Source organism: Emydura macquarii, unplaced genomic scaffold (genome assembly GCF_026122565.2).
Source record: "Emydura macquarii macquarii isolate MOO-44397 ecotype Brisbane River unplaced genomic scaffold, CSIRO-AGI_Emac_v2 contig_3296, whole genome shotgun sequence".
Lineage (NCBI taxonomy): Eukaryota > Metazoa > Chordata > Testudines > Chelidae > Emydura > Emydura macquarii.
The window spans coordinates 510,335-527,392 of NW_027133433.1; the positions used below are offsets into that span (position 1 = coordinate 510,335).

Genomic DNA, 17,058 nt, shown 5'->3' on the forward strand with positions numbered 1-17,058 from the left:
TCCGCACATGTCCCAGGGGTGGGGGGGGGGGGGTTAAACTCATGCACGGATTGACCCCCCCTGGAAACACTGTCACACACACACACACACACAGCAAGGCTCACCCCCCCCCCCCAGCAGGGACACACATAACCCCCCCCCCTTCACAAATGCTCCCACTCCGGGTCTCTGTTCATTGCTTTCCCGGCTCTTTTATTTCCTGGCACCGTTGGAAGCAGCTGGCGGCCGCGGCCGGCCGCCCTTCTGCTTTTGTCACTGAGCATTTGGAAAGAGGAAAACAAAAATTCTCAAGAACCAAACCTCCCCATCCTCCCTCAGGCAATGACGATGGAGCCCCTGCTCTAGGACCTCCCCATATAGATTTTTTTCTTTCTGTATGAAATAAGTTTCCTTCCCTTCCATAAAAATATAAAACAGCGTCATCCGATCTCGCGCCAGCCTGGCATCGCTGCAATCGGCCGTCTGTCCCACCCCACGGCCGGCCGTCTGTCCCACCCCGCGGCCCTCAGATACAGCTCCCGCGCTGCGCTGGAATAGTTTTGTCTATTTCTCCCCCCCCCCAACAAAACAAATTGTCTCTTGTGCTGAGCTGCAATAGCCACGTGTGTCTATCTGTCCCCCCTCGAAAAAAATATATCCACACGCTGCTTTCCAATAGCTGCATCTGTCTGTCCGTCTAGCCCGACTCCAAAAGTGGAGGTCTCCAGCGGCAGCAGCTGGAGTAACCGTGTCGCTGTCTTCACCCCAAAATGATACAGGGTCCGTGGGGCGTCCTGCCAGCCTGGCACGGCTCCGGCGCGCCGCTTCGCCCGCTCCCCGTGAAAAGCAGGCCGCCTCCGAGGATCTGTGGGGCGCTGGGGGGTCGGCTGCCCCGGCCTGTGCATCTGTGGGGTGGCACCTCGGTCTCCAGCTTTGTAAAAACGCCCCACAAGAGAGGCAAATGGGAGCCGGCTAGAGGGAGCAGAAGGGAACTGGGGTGGAGGCCCAATGCCAGCACGGGAGGGGGCGGGAGACAAGCACCCATCCTCTCTTAACAAAATATATATATAATCATTAGAATAATAATAATAATTAAGAAGAACTCTCTCCCCTCCCCCCACCCTCTGGTCTGAGCCCCTGTGCAAACCCGTGTAGTGTTCCGGCGGGGACACGCGGCGTGCCCCCACTGCCGGCAATAACCTCACGCTCCAGGCCTTCCTGGCGCCGCAAAAGTGGTCAGAGTGCAAAGGATAGGGGCTGGGTGCCAGGACTCCTGGGTTCTCGTCCCAAACTGGGGGAGAGGGGGAAGGGAGGCTGGGAGCCAGGACTCCTGGGTTCTAGCCTTGCTCCAGGAGGCCAGAGTCCGTCCCCCCACTGTAACCACTAGACCCCACTCCCCTTCCAAAGCTGGGGCGAGAACCCAGGATCTGGGATTTCAACCCCTAGCAAAGTTACTGGCCTTGTTTGCTCTGCATTCTGACAGTTGAGAAGCAGCTGAAGCAAGAAAAAGTGAGGGGCGGGGTGGGGGGCACTGGGGCGAGGGACATCCCAGCCCCAGGACACCCCCAGGACTGTCCCAGCCCGGTCCCCACACTCAGTTCCAGGCGGCCACTGAGACCGATAGAAGCCACGGGCGCCTTTTACACGTCGTTGCCACCAGGTGGCGCAAGAGCTGGCACAGTTCAGTGGTTACGGTGGGGGGTGGGAGCCAGGACTCCTGGGTTCTAGGAACTCACTCTGCGAGGCCAGAACCCCCTGCTCTACCTACTAGACCCCACTCCACTCCCAGAGCCGGGGATGGAACCGAGGAGTCCTGGCTCCCAGCCGCCCCCCACACCCTCAGATAACCCCGCCACCCGTCCACCTTACCCACCAATTCGCTCCACGCCTCCCACCCACCTCTTCCAGCACTGACGTTCCGGGGAGGGGGGCGCGTGTGTGTCCGCACACAGGACCAAACCCCTCCTGAGTCCCGCTGCAGGGTCCGGGGGTGTGTAACCAGTTCAGAGCAGTTCCAGGTAAAACACCCCTCTGCCCCCCGTTCCTAGGAAAGAGTCAGACGGGGGCTCCCCACTTCCACCCGGGAAGGGGAAGAACAGAGGGGGGAGCAGGATCCGGTTCAGGACCAACGTCTCTCCTTGCTTCGGTTCTGGAAAGTCACCTCCATCCGCTGGAGCCTCCCCCGGCCCCGCTGGGTGTGTGTTTGTGTGGGGCGGGGGGGAGGAAACTGCTCGCTTGGGCACCCCGCGGGGGTAGAGCTCTCCGTCGCCGGCGTGGGCCTGGAGCCGTGCCCAGGATCAGGAGAAAGGGGGGGGAAAAAGGGCGCCCCCTTTCTGCGGGGAAGCAGCCCCCCCCACACACACACCATGCGCGGGGGGGTGGGGTCCGGGGCGTGTGGCGGTGCAAGTGGAGGGCGTCCTACAAGGCGCCGTGCTGAGACTCGTACTTGGAGAGGATGGTGCGGTAGCGGGAGAGCTCCTGGCGGATGCTGGCCACCTCCTGCCGCAGGACCGCGTTCTCCTTCTCCAGGAAGGCGGCCCGCACCGTGATCTGGTTCTCCTTCAGGCGCCGGGCGTCCCGCGAGCGCTTGGCCGCCTCGTTGTTCTTGTAGCGCCGGTTCCAGTACTTCTCGTCCTGGGGAGGGGAGAGGGGGGCGAGTCCGTGGGAAAGAAAATAAATGAGGAAGAGACTTGAGAGGAGCTGGTGCCCCCCAGAGGGGAAAGACCCCCATGCCCCATTTCCTGCCCCCATGAGCCAGCCAGACCCCCACCCTGGGGCTGGACAGGAGCTGGCTTCCCCTGGGGGGAGAGGTCCCCTGCCCCCACAATGCCCCCCGGGGGGGGGGCCGAGACTCACCTTTTGCTCGTCCGGCACCTGGATTTTCCGGGCCTTTTTCATGATGGGCTGGGGCTTGAGTTCCTCGTCGGAGAACCGGTGCTTCCGGGGGTCAAAGGTCTCGTGGCCCGGGACGCTGGACAGCGCCAGGTCTGCGGGGTCGGGGTCAAAGTTCATCAGCACCTCCACCGCCTCGGGGTCCACCGGGCTGGGGGTGTTCCGGGAGACGGGGGTCACCGGGCCTGGCGGAAAGGGGGGGGCAGGGAAAGGTCAGAGCACTTCACGCCAGCAGAGGGCAGCACTGAGCCATCCAGCTGCTATGCCTGCCAAAACCTCCCCCACCCCACTGCCCCCCAGCGCAGCGCAGCACCCCCGTGGGGCAATGGGGCCAGCACTGACTGCCCGGGGAGGGCGCCCTGTGCTGTGCCCCCCCACCCCCTCCTTCCAGCACTTGGTATGTCCTGGGCAGGTCCCTCATCCAAGCCCTGGCTTAGCAGGTGCTCTGCCAGGATCAGGCCTGAGCCAGTGGCCTGGTCTGCTGGGGGGCGGGGACGGGGCACGGCCGCTCTCCGGGAGCCAGGAGGGATCAGAGCTGGGTTTACACCAGGGATCAGCCAGGCACTGGGCAGAGATCCTGGCATTCCTTTGTGCCCCGTAAACACCTGCCAGGATGGAGTGCCCCTGGGGGTGGGCGGGCGGGGGGGGGGGGAACTGAGGCACATTGAGGGGAAGGACCTTGGCTGAAGTCAGGCAGCAGGAAAGAGAACCCAGGAGTCCTGGCTCCCAGCCCCACTCCATGTATCTGGGCGGGGGGGGGGGGGGGGGGAGTGTGCAGGGTGAATATGGGGGGGGGGGCTGCAGGCTGGGGAGAGGGGGGCAGAGGAGGGATGGGGGAGGAGGGAGATGCAAGGAAGGGGTGCAGGGCAGGATGTGGGGGGAGGGGCAGAAAGGGGGTGGGGGTGCAGGGAGGGGCCCTGGTCTGCATGGCAGCGGGAGGGAGCGAAGTGCAGCGAGCAGGCGGTGGGGGGGGGCGGAGTCTGCAGGGCAGAGAGGGGAGGTGGGGGGGGGGGGGCCGGGCCACGAGGGAGGGGCGGGGCGGGGGAATCCCGTGTCTAATCCGCGGTCTCGTGTCCCCGCACGAAGCCCCCCCTCCTCCCCCCGCGTCACGGTCCGCACTCCGCCCCTCCCCCCCGAGTGCGAGGGGCCGGGCCGGGCGCACGTGGCCGGGAGTGTGAGGGGGTGGGGGATCCCCGCGGCCTCCTCCTGCGGGGGGGGGAGGGGGAGAGATCCGGATTTGGGGAGGGGCCATAGAGGAAAACCCCGCGGGGGGGGGGGGGCGGAATGCAGATTCCAATGGGGAGGGGGGATTCCCTGACGGGAGGGGGGGATTCCCTGGTGCTGCGCGTGGAGGCTCCCTGGGAGGCTGTGTGGGGCTGGGAGTGGGGCGGGCCCTGGGCTCAGCGCTGGGGGGCCGGGCCAGACACGCAGTGACTCAGCAGAGACCCCTGCACCCCGACCCGGGACCCGGGGGCACTGCCCCTCCTCCTCTCCCTGGCCCCACCCCCCTGTGCCCCAGACACCGTGCCCCCCAACCTTGCTCCCCTCCTGTGCCCCAGACACCGTGCCCCCTACCCCACTCTCCCTGTGCCCCAGACACCGTGCCCCACAACCCCGCTTACCCCCATACTCCTCAACCCTGCTCCCCCCATGCCCTCCCCCCTGCCCCCCCCCCGTGCCCCCGGGCACCGCGTGGCGGCTACCTGCCGTGGCGCAGCGCTGGTCGCCGTCGCTGCCCAGGCCGTCGGCGGGCGAGGAGCACACGGAGGAGGCGCAGGAGGCCGGGCGACTGAGGTCCACGGCGATGCCGCTGGACGGGGAGGTGGTGGCCTGGCTGGCGGGGGAGAAGGGCGGCTGGGCCGGGCTGGGCGGGAGCCCGTTCTCCAGCAGGAACTCGTCCAGGTCCACGTACTCGATCTCGTTGTAGGGCAGGCTGCGCTCCCACAACAGGGAGCCCAGGTAGGCACACTGCCCCGGCCGCCCGCCCCCCAACTCCTCTTCCATCTTGCGCTCCTTCTCCTTGACAATACCTAGAGGGGGGGGGAGAGAGGTGTCAGGACACCTGGGTTCCATCCCCAGCTCCGGGAGGGAAGTGGGGTCTAGTGGTTAGAGGGGTGGGGGGCTGAGAGTCAAGACACTTGGGTTCCATCCCCAGCTCTGGGAAGGGGAGTAGGGTCTAGTGGTTACAGCGGGGGAGGGGGGGCAGAGTGTGAGTCCCTGCTGGAGGAGATGACCCCTGTGCCATGTGTGTCTTCCCAGGGCCCTGCTAAAGGAGCACACAGGGGGCTCAAATCAGCTTGTGTGTGTGGGTGTGGGTGGGTGTGTGTGTGTGTGTGGAGCCGTGGGCGCTGTGGGATTTCGCGGGCGCGTTCCCAAGCGACTGTGTGTCTCGGCTCCCAGTGGCAGCCAGCATGTGCTCACGTGGGGTGATGGAAGTGCGATCATGCACAGCTCGGTGGCTGCACGCACGGGGCAGAGCACAAGTGTGCGCGCACGTGTGTGGGTGTGTGGGGGGTGTGTAGGGCAGGACCGGTGCGGCGCCACACCCAGGAATGTGGTAACAAGCAGCCAGGTGTGGTGAGGTGCACAAGCGAGCGTGCGGGAGCACCAGGGAGCGTAGAGAGCTGGGGACGGACATAAAAACGCAGGGCCCGTGAGCACGGGGGCCCAGCACGGGTGCGTGCCTGAGTGATCGTGTGCACGAGTGTGCGGAGGCGTGTGCCCACAGGTGTGCACAGGCACCTGCCCTTGCACGCACAAGCGGGTAGAGGGGGTGGCGTGCCCGAGTCGTTGCACATCCACACGCATGTCTGGGCGTGTGCCCGAGGCTGGGTGTGTTCCGCAGCGCCTGCATGCACACGTGTGCGCGGAGGAGGGCGTGCGCCAGCGCGGGGACCAAGCGGCACCGGGCTGTCACCTGCCAAGACCTGCCAAGGGCCTGATCCGGAAGGTGCACCAGGTGGCTTGTGCCAGAGACCCAGGAAGTGAAACTGAAAGGAGCCTGGGGGCTCCCCCCCCGGCCCCGGAGCCTCCCAGAACACGGCCTAGCTGGGCACGGGGGTGTATTGGACTCGAGAGGGCGATAAGGGTGCAGAGGGAGACGAGTGAGACTGAGAGATAGACGGGGAGGGGGTGTGGGGGTAGATTGGGGGGGACAGAGACAGACAGGGCATGTGTGGGTCAGACAGAGGGGGGTGTGGATGGATGGACAGACAGGAGTGTGGGGACTGAAGGACAGAGAGAGGGGTGTGTGTGGGGATGGACTGACAGACAGAAAGGTGTGGGGACGGCTGGACAGACAAAGGGGGGGGGGAGAGGGGACTGCACGGCAACGCTCAGACACTGCCCCGTCCCTGGGCCCCAGCTGCTCCCAAGCCTCAGCCGCAGCCACAGCCAGGCTGGCCCGGCGCACGTGCCGCCCGCTCGCTCCCTGCACACGTGAGGCCTGGCTCACCTCAAGCGACCCCGCTCGGCTGCGCTCTGCGCGTTGCAGCATGTGTGGCTCAGCCTCTCGCCCTCCATGCAGGGCTGAGCCCAGCCGGCTGCAGGTTCGTGCCTGGCCAGGGGATCAGCCTTGGGCCGACGGCGGCGGGGGGGGGCACACCCCACACCCTTCTCTTTTGTTGTTTTGTTTTTGTGCTGCGGCTGCCGTTCCGCCTCCCACACCCAGCGCTGCACCAGCGCGCCTGCAAAGTCACTGGGGCGAGGTAGGGACAGGACCCAGGAGTCCTGGTTCCCCCTTCCTCCCCCTCTAACCACTAGCCCCCACTTCCCTTCCAGAGCTGGGTATAGAACCCAGGAGTCCTGGCTCCCCCTTCCCCCCCACTCTAACCACTAGCCTCCACTTCCCTTCCAGAGCTGGGTATAAAACCCAGGAGTCCTGGCTTCCCTGTCCTCCCCTGCTCTAACCACTAGCCCCCACTTCCCTCCCAGAGCCAGGGATAGCACCCAGGAATCCTGGCTCCTCCCCCCACTCTAACCATTAGTGCCCACTCCCCTTCCAGAGCCGGGGATTGAACCCAGGAGTCCTGATTTCTCATGGTCACCTGACTGCTCCCCAAGTCCCCCTGTCTGTCACCATGTGATCTCTGACTCCCCTGTCCCCCAAAACCACCTGGGATTCAGTACATCTGGCTTTAACCTCCAGCTTCAGAAGCACCCCCCAGCCCTGGTGTCAAGGCAGAAAGGGAACTGGGGCACAAAGGATCCTGGGATGCCTCTGGGGAGTGGGGGTGGCGAGCCTGTTGCAGTGGTTTCTGGGATTTCTTTTGGGGACCATTTGTTATGGCACAAAGGATTCTGGGATACCCCTGGCGGGGTGTCTGGGGAGTTACTGCAAAGGATTCTGGATGTTCCCCAGGTGCAGGGCTGGGGGGCACTGAAAAGGATTCTGGGATTTCTTTGTGGGGGGAGGGGGGGGAAGGACAGTTGCAAAGGATTCTGGGAGGTCTCTGAGGCTGAGGTGGGGGAAGAGGGGGCAGCAGGAATCTGGAAAGCTTAGGGAGCAAAGCATTCTGGGAGAAGCGGGAAACTGGTGCTAAGGATTCTGGGATGCCCCCAAGAAAAGTGGGGCATGGTGCAAAGGATTCTGGGATGTCCCTGAAAAGAGGGGGAATGGCGCAAAGGATTCTGGGGCACCCTGAGAAGGGGGGCCTGGAGCAAAGGATGCTGGGAAACCCGTGGTGACAGCGCTGATGTGGGGTATAGGCCGGGTGGGGCTGTGAGCCCAGGGCGCCCAGCCCAGCCCAGACGCCAGGCTGCCCCCCCTGCCCGCTGGCTGGCACGGGGCTTGGGCAGGTGGGATGCCCGGGCTACGCCCCATTCCTGGGGCCTGACTCCCCAGCCCACGTGCGGAGGGAGCCAGGTGAAGGCCCCGGGTCACGCCCTGCGCTGAGTTTCTCCCATGCCCAGCGGGGCAGCGCCCCGAGAGTGCGGCTGACTCACCGCCCCAGGGGCCCCCACACCCCTGGCACACGTGGGGGGAGGGGCTTCTCATCCCCTGGGGGGAGGGGCAGCTTCCCCTGCACAGGCCTGGTGGTGCCCCCCACTCCCAGCCTGCAGCCCCCTGCCCAGCCCTGGACGCTCCTCCCCCTTCAACAGATCTGCTGGTGCCCCTCACTGCTACTCCCCCAGCTGGCTCCCGCCCGCCCCCCAGCTCTGCCGGTGCCCCTCACTCCTGACCTGCAGCAACCTGGGGCCTTCTTCAGCCAGCATCTGCCAAGGGGGGGTTGAATTCACGGTAGGACGGGCGGGGGCTAAGCCCTCGCTAGCGAGATCCGAGCTGGGCGACTGACCCAGAGCGTCTCCCGCCCTCCTGGCGTCAGAGGTTCCCCGCCGGGGGCTGCCCCGGCTTGACCCCAGAGGCCGTATCCCAGCCTGATCCGGGACTCGCCCTGCTGCCAAAACTCAACCCACCCCCTGGCCTGAGTCCACACGGCTCAGGAGCCCGGGCTGCACCAGCTTTTCACCAACATTTCCTTAGGCAAAAAAAAAAAAACCGAAGAAAAAAAAAAAACCCTCAGCGCACGTTTCTCTGCCTCCTGTCACATCCCGTGTCCCGGCTGTGTGCTGGATGCGGGGATTTAGAGAGCCGTGTGTGTGTGTGTGTGTGTGTGTGATGCAATTAGGAAGCGAACCTGGAGAGATCCTGTCCTGCCAGCACTTCCCCTGCCCCCCAGCGCCTTGGGACTTTCCTAAACTTCCCATTGGGAGCAGAAGGGGTTGGTGGAAGAACAGGGACGTTCCTGCAAATGCACAAACGCACAAACGCACACACAAACACACACACATGTGCTCTGCCCCTGGGTCGCTCGCACAAATACACACACTGTGCCTGTCTCACGAACACACACACCACATGCTCTCCGCTCCTGTCTGTCTCTTTCACACACAAAAACACACAAGTACACACACACTCTGTCTCTCTCTTACACACACACCTTCTGCCTGTTTCTCTCACAAAAACACATTGATACACACACACACACTCGGCTTCTGTCTGTCTGTCTGTCTCACATACAAACACACACACACAAATACACACTAATGCACCCATGCTCTCTGCCTTTGTCTCTCTTGCACAAACATACACACTCTCCATTTGTCTGTTCCAAACACACATTAACACAGACACACTCTTACTGCTTCTGTCTTGTACACAAATATGCTCTGCCTCGGTTTCTCTCTCTCTCTCACACATTCACACACACAAGCTCCACCTCTGTCTCTCTGACACACAATTTTGTGCTTGTGGCAGCCCAGGGAGATTACAGCAAGTGACCAACCTGGCCCGAGGGGCAGCCAGGGCTGCTGCCCAGAGGGGTGCCCACGTCCAGGCCGGCTCAGAGGAATTTGGGGCCCTGGCACATCACGTTCCCCCTCCCATTTCACTGCATTTACACGGAGCTCTAGGGACGTGCGGGGGGAGGGGGGTTGAACTTTAGCCCTGGTACAATTGCCCCTCTTTCCCCTTTGTCCCGTCTGCCCCTCTTTCCAGGCCAGGGTGCAAGTCCCGCCTCAGATGACAGCGAGTGGGGGGAGAGAGAGAGGGCATAGCCTGGCATGAGGGCATCGCCCGCCTGGGCGATCGCTGGACAGACAGCCGGCCCCACGGCCAGCAGCTGAAAGCAGACAGGGGACGCCAGGTGCTGGGTGGGATGCAGGGGGGAGCGAAGGCCCTTTCCATGTCCCTTCCTTGTTATTATTTCCATAGCAATAAGAGCACGCAGGGGAATCTGCAGGGACAGAGACCAGGAGGGACAGACAGAGAGGGGCTGTGGGGAGAGACGACAGAGGGGTAGATTAAATCGAGGGGGACATGAGGAGGGATGGATGGATGGCGGGGTTCACCCGGGGATGGATGGACATGAGGAGGGATGGATGGCGGGGTTCACACGGGGATGGATGGATGGACATGAGGAGGGATGGAGGGATGGATGGCGGGGTTCACACGGGGATGGACGGATGGATGGACATGAGGAGGGATGGACAGATGGCGGAGTTCCTATAAGGACAGATGGGTGGATGGGTGGGTTTCTATGCAGATGGATGGACAGATGGCGGGGTTCACATGGGGATGGATGGTTGGTGGGATTCCCGTGGGGATGGATGGATGGACGGTGGGTTTCACACGGGGCTGGCTGGCTGGCTGGCAGGACAGTGGGGTTCGTAGACCTGCACAGTACCGGACAGACATACAGCCGGCAGGGAACTTACAGGTCAGGTCCTTGGGCCTGCGCTCCGGGCTCTTGATGGGCCCCTGCAGGAGGCTCTTCAGGCTCACCATGCCGGCGCCGGGCACCCCCAGGGGCGGGGAGGAGAGTCGCTCCGCTGTGCTCAGCTGGGCCGCTTGCCTGGCCATGGTCGGTCGGGTCCGACGGGGGGTCCCCGCTGTGCCCCCGGGGGATCTGAGGATCCGCTGGGTGGAGACCCGGCCGACGAGCGCGGTGGGGGGGGGGGATCTCCCCCGTCTCAGAAGATTCCCAGCAAAGATCCCTCTGCCCTAGCGACGGGCTGGTCCCTCGGGGCCGAAGCGATCTGGTCTAGCGGGGATCTGGCGCCGAGACCGGCTGATCCCGGGATCCTGAGACCCCCCCCCTCGCCCCAGACCGCCGGCTCTGCTCCGGCAGGTCCGTCTCTCGCTCCGATTCTGCAGCAAATAAAAAAGTTCTCATGCCAGCAAGTGTCAGAGACACGGGGGGGGGGGGCCTCAGGGAAGGAGACGGTTCTTCCTCCCCCGGTCCCTGGCCCCCTTTTTTTGCACCCCCAAAATGTCTGGGGGGTGCAGCGTTGCTAGGAAGTTCCCCCCCCAAATCAGAGGCCCCCCCCAGAAGCTCTCAGCTCGGCAGCCGCTACTCCAGAATTGCTGCTCCTCTCCCCCGATCACTTTCCAGCTGAGGGTGACTATATTTTTTTTAATCTCGGCTCCCCCCGCCCCCCCCCGGCTTTGCAAAAAAAAAAAAAAAAGGGGGGGAGGGGGCTTGCACAAGTGGGCGGGGCCCTCACCAGAACAACCCCCCCTCCTCCTCCTCCCGAGCCAATCAGCGGGCTGGGAATGTTTGCAAACGCCGAGGCTCGTGCGCCTGGGCTCTGGGAGGCTGGTCATGTGTCCCGGCCATGGGGGGAGGTGATGGGGGGGGGGAAGCGCTGACCTAGATTTGGCCAATAGGAAGCCACGGGGTGGGCGGGGCCTGACCCACATTTAGCCAATAGGAGAGGCGGCAGGGTGAGACTCCTGGGGGGGGCTGATAGCACATGGGGCGGCACGTGTGGGCTGGGGGGGGGGGGAAGGAGGCAGGCAGCGCTGAGCTGTTAAAGGGGACGCGCCGTGGGGCGGGATGGGGCGGACAGAGGGCTGCGTTCACAGGCTACCCCCCCCCCCGCCATTGCATGGGCTGGAAAATGCCCGCCCCCTCCCCGGCCACAGGACACCAGGGCTGCCTGATCCCAGAAGTCCTGGCTCCCAGTCACCCCCTGCTCTAACCACTAGCCCCCACTCCCCTCCCAGAGCCGGGGATGGAACCCAGGAGTCCTGGCTCCCAGTCACCCCCCTGCTCTAACCACTAGACCCCACTCCCCACCCAGAGCCGGGGATGGAACCCAGGAGTCCTGGCTCCCAGTCACCCCCTGCTCTAACCACTAGCCCCCACTCCCCTCCCAGAGCTGGGGATGGAACCCAGGAGACCTGGCTCCCAGCAGCCCCCCTGCTCTAACCACTAGCCCCCACTCCCCTCCCAGAGCTGGGGATGGAACCCAGACCTGGCTCCCAGCAGCCCCCCTGCTCTAACCACTAGCCCCCGCTCCCCTCCAGGAGCTCTGCCGCTACGAGCTGTGGGTGGGGGAAGCGGCGCTGCCCTGTGCAGTGTTTGATCCAGGCCCAGCTTTCTGCAGCCGCTGCTCTGCTGCCCCCCTGCACGGGGGACTGACGGTCATTGCTGGGCAGAGCAGCAGAAGTCACTGCACCTGGCGATTAGCCCCCCTGCAGCAGGGATGGGGGGGGTGCTGCCCCCTACCTGTCCCGCTGGTGGCACTGCTCCCCCCCCCCGCACACCAGGAGGAGGAGGGGGAGGAAGGGCAGTGGCAGTGGTCCTGCAAAGCCCCAGCCAGCTCCTCCGTCCCTCCCTCTATCTCGCCTCCTCCCCCCCATCTTCCTCTCCCTTCCCCACCATCTCTCTATCCCTGCCCCCTTCCCCTCCTCCCTCTGTGCCCCCCATCCCATTCCTCTCCCAGTCCTCCCCTGATCTGTCTTTCCCTGCTGTCCCTGAGTTTTCCCCCCTCCCATCCCAAGGTGGCCGGTGGGGATGGGCGCTGGGAGCCAGGACTCCTGGGTTCTATCCCCAGTTCTGGGAGGGGAGTGGGGCCTAGCGGTTAGAGCAGGGGAGGCCAGGACTCCTGGGTTCTATCTCCAGTTCTGGGAGGGGAGAGGCTAGAGTGGGAGAGGCTAGTGGAGGGGGGGGGAGGATTCTGTCTCAGGCACTCCCCTGGCTGGTGGCCCTGCCCCATAGCTGAGAGGTAGATCTAGCCATGGGTATGTGTGTGGCTAGGTGGGGGTGGGGGTTGGGAGGGATTGGGTGGATGAAGGGAGGGATGGGTGGAGGGAGAGATTCTGACCCATGTGTCCCAATCTGGGAACACATGGGGGTCCCCAGTTCCAAGTCTCTGCCTAGGACTGGCCCGGCCAGGCTGCTGGCCCGTGGGATCGTCGAAGGAGCCACGGGGTCTCTGCAACGAGCCCAGAACTGGCAGGTTTCTGGTCACGGCAGGACATGCGGCCAGGGGATATTCGATACATTCTGCCGCCCGCCAAACAGTGGGGCCAAAGCTGCTGGGGGTGGACATGGGACCCTGGGGTGGGCGGCTCTGGGCGCTAACTCACCCAGGAGCGAGGACATCCGAGGCCTGGGCCAGCCACGTGCTGACGTCCTAGACAAGGCAGAACATGGCACCTCCACAAAGCACAAAGACCCCCGAGAATGGGGGGGGGGGGCATTTGGGCAAAGGGGATTAATGAAATGCCCCCATGGGACCAGGGGGAAGCATGTAAACGGGGGAAACAGGGCCCAAGATAGCATCCGTTACGGAGGAGACACTCGGCTAGTGTAAACGTCTCATCACAAGGGGATCCCAGCCACCCACCCCGACTGGCTGAGCGCGGGAGAGTTACCCGAAGGAAACTGGGCAGAGGGACCCGCTCCAGACTGGGTTATTAACTGGGAATTAATTCAGGCTCTGGACTGCGTTTATTAACAAAATAACGATTGCCTCCAGCCTGTTTATTAACTGGTAATAACTATGGGCTCCGGCCAGTTGATTAATGGGAATAAAGCACGGGCTCCGGACCCTGCTTTATATTCGTCTTTTATCTCGGCTCAAACTTCCTTCTGTTTAAGTCTCGATCCTAGGCTTGGCCCTATAACCTTCCCTTTGGTGTTGCTGTGGACAAGGCCAAAGATGGGGAGGGGGCTCAGCGGAGGGCTGGACCGAGGGGAAGCCAGTTAACAGGGGGCACAGCTCTCACCTAGGCAGCCGATCCACATGCGATGTGGGAGTCCAGACGTTGAGGGGCTGGGCACGCAGCGGGGTATAGAGACAGGCTGGAGGGGCCTGCGCCCGGGGGCCAGAGCAGACCTCGGGGGGCGGGGGTGGGGGGTAACGATCTCCGTAGATTTAGCCCCAGGTTAGCTTTACTCTGCCCCAGCCACTCAGGGATCCTAGGGCTGGGGTGGGCAGACCACGGCGCTCCCTCTTGGGACAGGCCGGGACTAGGGAGTGGGGCTGGCGGAGCTCAGCGTGGGGCACTTTCAGAGGGTCCCCCGGGCGGGCACGGACAAGACTCCCTGGCTCTGTGGTCAGGCGCTGGCGAGTCACCCTGTACCCCTGGAATAACCCCGAAAGGGTCCCGGCAGGATACCGGGGTAGATGGGCCTGTGGGTCTGATATGGGAGGCAGGGAGGGGGCAGGATACCGGGGTAGATGGGCCCATGGGTCTGATTCAGGGCAACCGGGGGCGGAAGGAGGGGGACCCTGGAAGGAGGTCAGGCAGGCGAGGAGGGGGCGGCAGGGCTCTGATCCTAGAAGGGGGAGACAGGATTCGGGGGGGGAGGAAGGGGGCTGAGTTGGATGCCCTGGGGGTGCCATGGGGCTGAAGGCCGGGGGAGAGGTGCCCCCAGTTGGGGCTGGCACAGACCCTGTGTATGGGTCACAGCGACCCCTAGGGGCCTCACAGCCGCCCCCGCCCCCCAGCCCTTAAGTGGGGCCTATCACCAGGCTCAGCCTGCCCCCCCTCCCCCCCGCCTCCATTTCTGGAGCCACTTCGCCCCCTGGCGGTCAGTTCCCCGCACGGCGGCTGCACACTCGGATGCTGGGATTATTTATTATTGACACGCAGCGACTCTACAGGCGTTACAGGGTTAATCCCGGGGAGGAGGGGGAGGGGGTCCCGTGCTATTCCACAGAGAGGGAAACTGAGGCACAGACACTGATGAGCCCAAATGGAAGGAGAGTGACAGAGGCCAGAAACCTGGGTTCTCTCCCCTGCTCTGGGGTCTAGTGGTTAGAATTAGGGGGGGCTGTGAGCCAGGACTCCTGGGTTCTATCCCCAGTTCTGGGAGGGAAGTGGGGTCTAGTGGTTAGAACAGGGGTGAGGGCTGGCAGCCAGGATGCCTGGGTTCTATCCCTGGATCTGCAGAGTCGTGGTGAGGCGGGGATTCCTCAGGCCTCGTCCCAGGGGAATCGGACGCCCACGTCCCACATTTGCTCCCGGTAGAGCTGGTCAAACGCCTGGCTCTGCTCTGCCGTGAAATGCCCCTTCCAGTCGCCAGGGACCCCTGTGGGAAGCAGAGAATAGAGGGGTCAGTGACTCCTCCACAGCGCCCCCTGCCGGCAGAGGTGGGGCTGGGGTAGCCGGGAGCTCCCCGCACAGCCAGCGCCCCCTGCTAGCTGGCTGGGGCATCCCCTGTCCCACCTTTTCTCAGGAAGGGGCTGAGCCGTTGGTCCATTATGTTTTCCGGCACCAGGCTGTAATTGCACATCTTGTTCTCCTTCATGGCCTGGAAGGAGGCGTTCTGCACCACCGCATCCAGCGCCCGCGCATCCAACTCCTTGCCCAGGAACCGGCAGATCCGCTCCACGCTGCCCCGCAGGTCCTAGGAGAGAGGCAGGCAGGATACCGGGGTAGATGGGCCCGTGGGCCTGATGGGCGGGGACGTATCTCTTTCTGGTGCTGTTCTCTCACCTGATGCATTTCCTCATAGGTCTGGAGGAGGAAATTGAGCCGGTCCCGAAGGCCCAGCCAGCTCTTGAGGTGCTGGAACCAGGAGCCGAACAGCACTGGAAGCAAGCAGGGTTAGGGAGCGAGGTAAAATGCCAACGCGTGCATGAAACAGAGAGACCCGTGAGGCTGGGCTTGAAAACCCTTTGGGGTAATAACCTGGACACACACAGCTCCCCAGCCCGGAGTCCTGGCTCCCGGCCCCACCCCACCCCTGCTCTAACCACTCAATCCCCTTCCCAGGGCCAGGGACAGAACCCAGACATCCTGGTTCCCAGCTGCTCTAATCATCAGGCCCCACTCTCCTCCTACAGCCAGGGATAGAACCCAGGAGTCCTGGCTTCAAGCCTCCCCTCCCCAACCACTCAACCCACCTCCCCTCCCCACAAGCTGGGGCTAGAACCCAGGACAGAGCCCTGGCTCCCAGCCCCCACCCCTTGCTCTAACCACTGCACCGCGCTGCCCGGTACCTTTGCCTGCACTGAAGAGCTCCACAAATTCCCCAAAGTCCTCGTGGAACTCCAGGAAAGAGGCCATTTTAGAGTAATAATAGAGGGAGACGCAGACGTCCTTGGGGTTCCTCACGGTATAGATCACCTGGGACAGGGGACAGGGACTGGGACGGTGCCCCTCACTCCTGACCCGCAGCCCCCCGCTAGCCCAGCCTTGGGCTTCCACCTCTCCCCCCACCCCCAGCACGGTCAGTGCCCCCCACTTCTGACCTGCAGCCCCTCACCTTGGCATTGGAGCCATGGATGGAGGTGGGGAAGAGGCCGCAGGGCAGGTGGGATGAGATGAGCCGCGGGCAGGGCCGGTTCTCCAGGTACCCGGCTGCTGTGGTCTGCTCCAGCCAGGGCACCCGCTCCCAGGAGGGCACCGACCGCACCAGCTGGGGGTCCCCAGCGCTGTGGATGAGGGTCAGTAGCTCCTGCATCCAGGTGGTGCCTGGGGGGAGGGGGAGAATGATGGAAGCTGAGGAGACACTGGAAGAGAGGCAGGAAGGGGGGCTAGGGGATGGGGGCACAGGGGAATGGAAGGAGGGTCCCGGGGGGGTGAGTAACTTGAGCCAGGTTGTGGGGGAAGGGGAGCACGGGGGGAAACTGTGGGGCGAAGAGGGTTCACAGGGATCGGGGGGATGAGTCAGGGGAAGAAAGTGGGGGGGATCCTGGAGTTCAGAGCGGTTGAGGGGTTCACAGGCTTCAGGGGTGTTCGGAAATATGGGATATGAAGGAGGTACCCCAAGGGTCCCGGGGAGAGCGGGTAGGAAGCTGGATGGGACAGTATGGGGGGGCTCTCACCTGATTTGGGAGAGATGTGGGGATATGGGGGTTTAACCCAATTTGGAGAGGGGTAGGGGTACAGCAGGGCGTACGGGGGGCTCTCACCTGATTTGGGGGAGGGGTGGGGGGTACAGCGGGGGACACGGGGGGCGCTCACCCGATTTGGGGTAGGTGACACTGAAGACGTCGCGGTCTCGCACCTGGAAGCCGAGCTGGGCATACCTCACACTCTCCACGCTGCACCAGGTCCGGCAGCATGATGCCCTCATACAGCACCGAGCGCGGGCCGGGGACAGCCATGGAGCCGGGGGGAGGGGGCTGGGGGGAAGTACAGGGGGGACCCTCAGCACTGGGCTGCAGCGGCCCTGTAGTATTGGGTCCCCCATCCCCAATACTCCCCCCCGCTGTGTCTCCAGGTCCACCTCCGCACCCCTGCCCCTTGTTCCCTGCCCCCCCCCGCAATTCCTAACCCTCCCTCCAGGGCAGGGTTCACCCCTAGGGATCCACTGGGGCAGAGCAGGCAGGAGGGGGAGCATTGGCCTGTGTTGGAGACTTGAAGTTGGCGGGGAGAGGGAAGGGCACGGATGGAGCAGGTGAGAAACCCAGGACTGGGTAGCAGGGGCTGCAGGTCGGGAGTGA

General features: G+C 63.9%; 1 protein-coding gene and 1 pseudogene across 1 annotated transcript; both read right to left on the reverse strand.

Moving 5' to 3' along the window:
• Window positions 1-157: 157 nt before the first annotated feature.
• Window positions 158-10,602, reverse strand: DBP (D-box binding PAR bZIP transcription factor). Its single transcript, XM_067532730.1, has 4 exons — window positions 10,087-10,602; window positions 4,575-4,901; window positions 2,836-3,056; window positions 158-2,613 (listed from the first exon to the last, which is right to left on the reverse strand). The coding sequence occupies exons 1-4, from the start codon at window positions 10,229-10,231 to the stop codon at window positions 2,398-2,400; spliced, it is 909 nt and encodes a 302-aa protein (XP_067388831.1). The 5' UTR covers window positions 10,232-10,602; the 3' UTR covers window positions 158-2,397.
• A 3,621-nt stretch (window positions 10,603-14,223) lies between these two features.
• On the reverse strand, window positions 14,224-16,719 carry LOC137143096 (sulfotransferase 2B1-like; annotated as a pseudogene).
• Window positions 16,720-17,058: the final 339 nt, after the last annotated feature.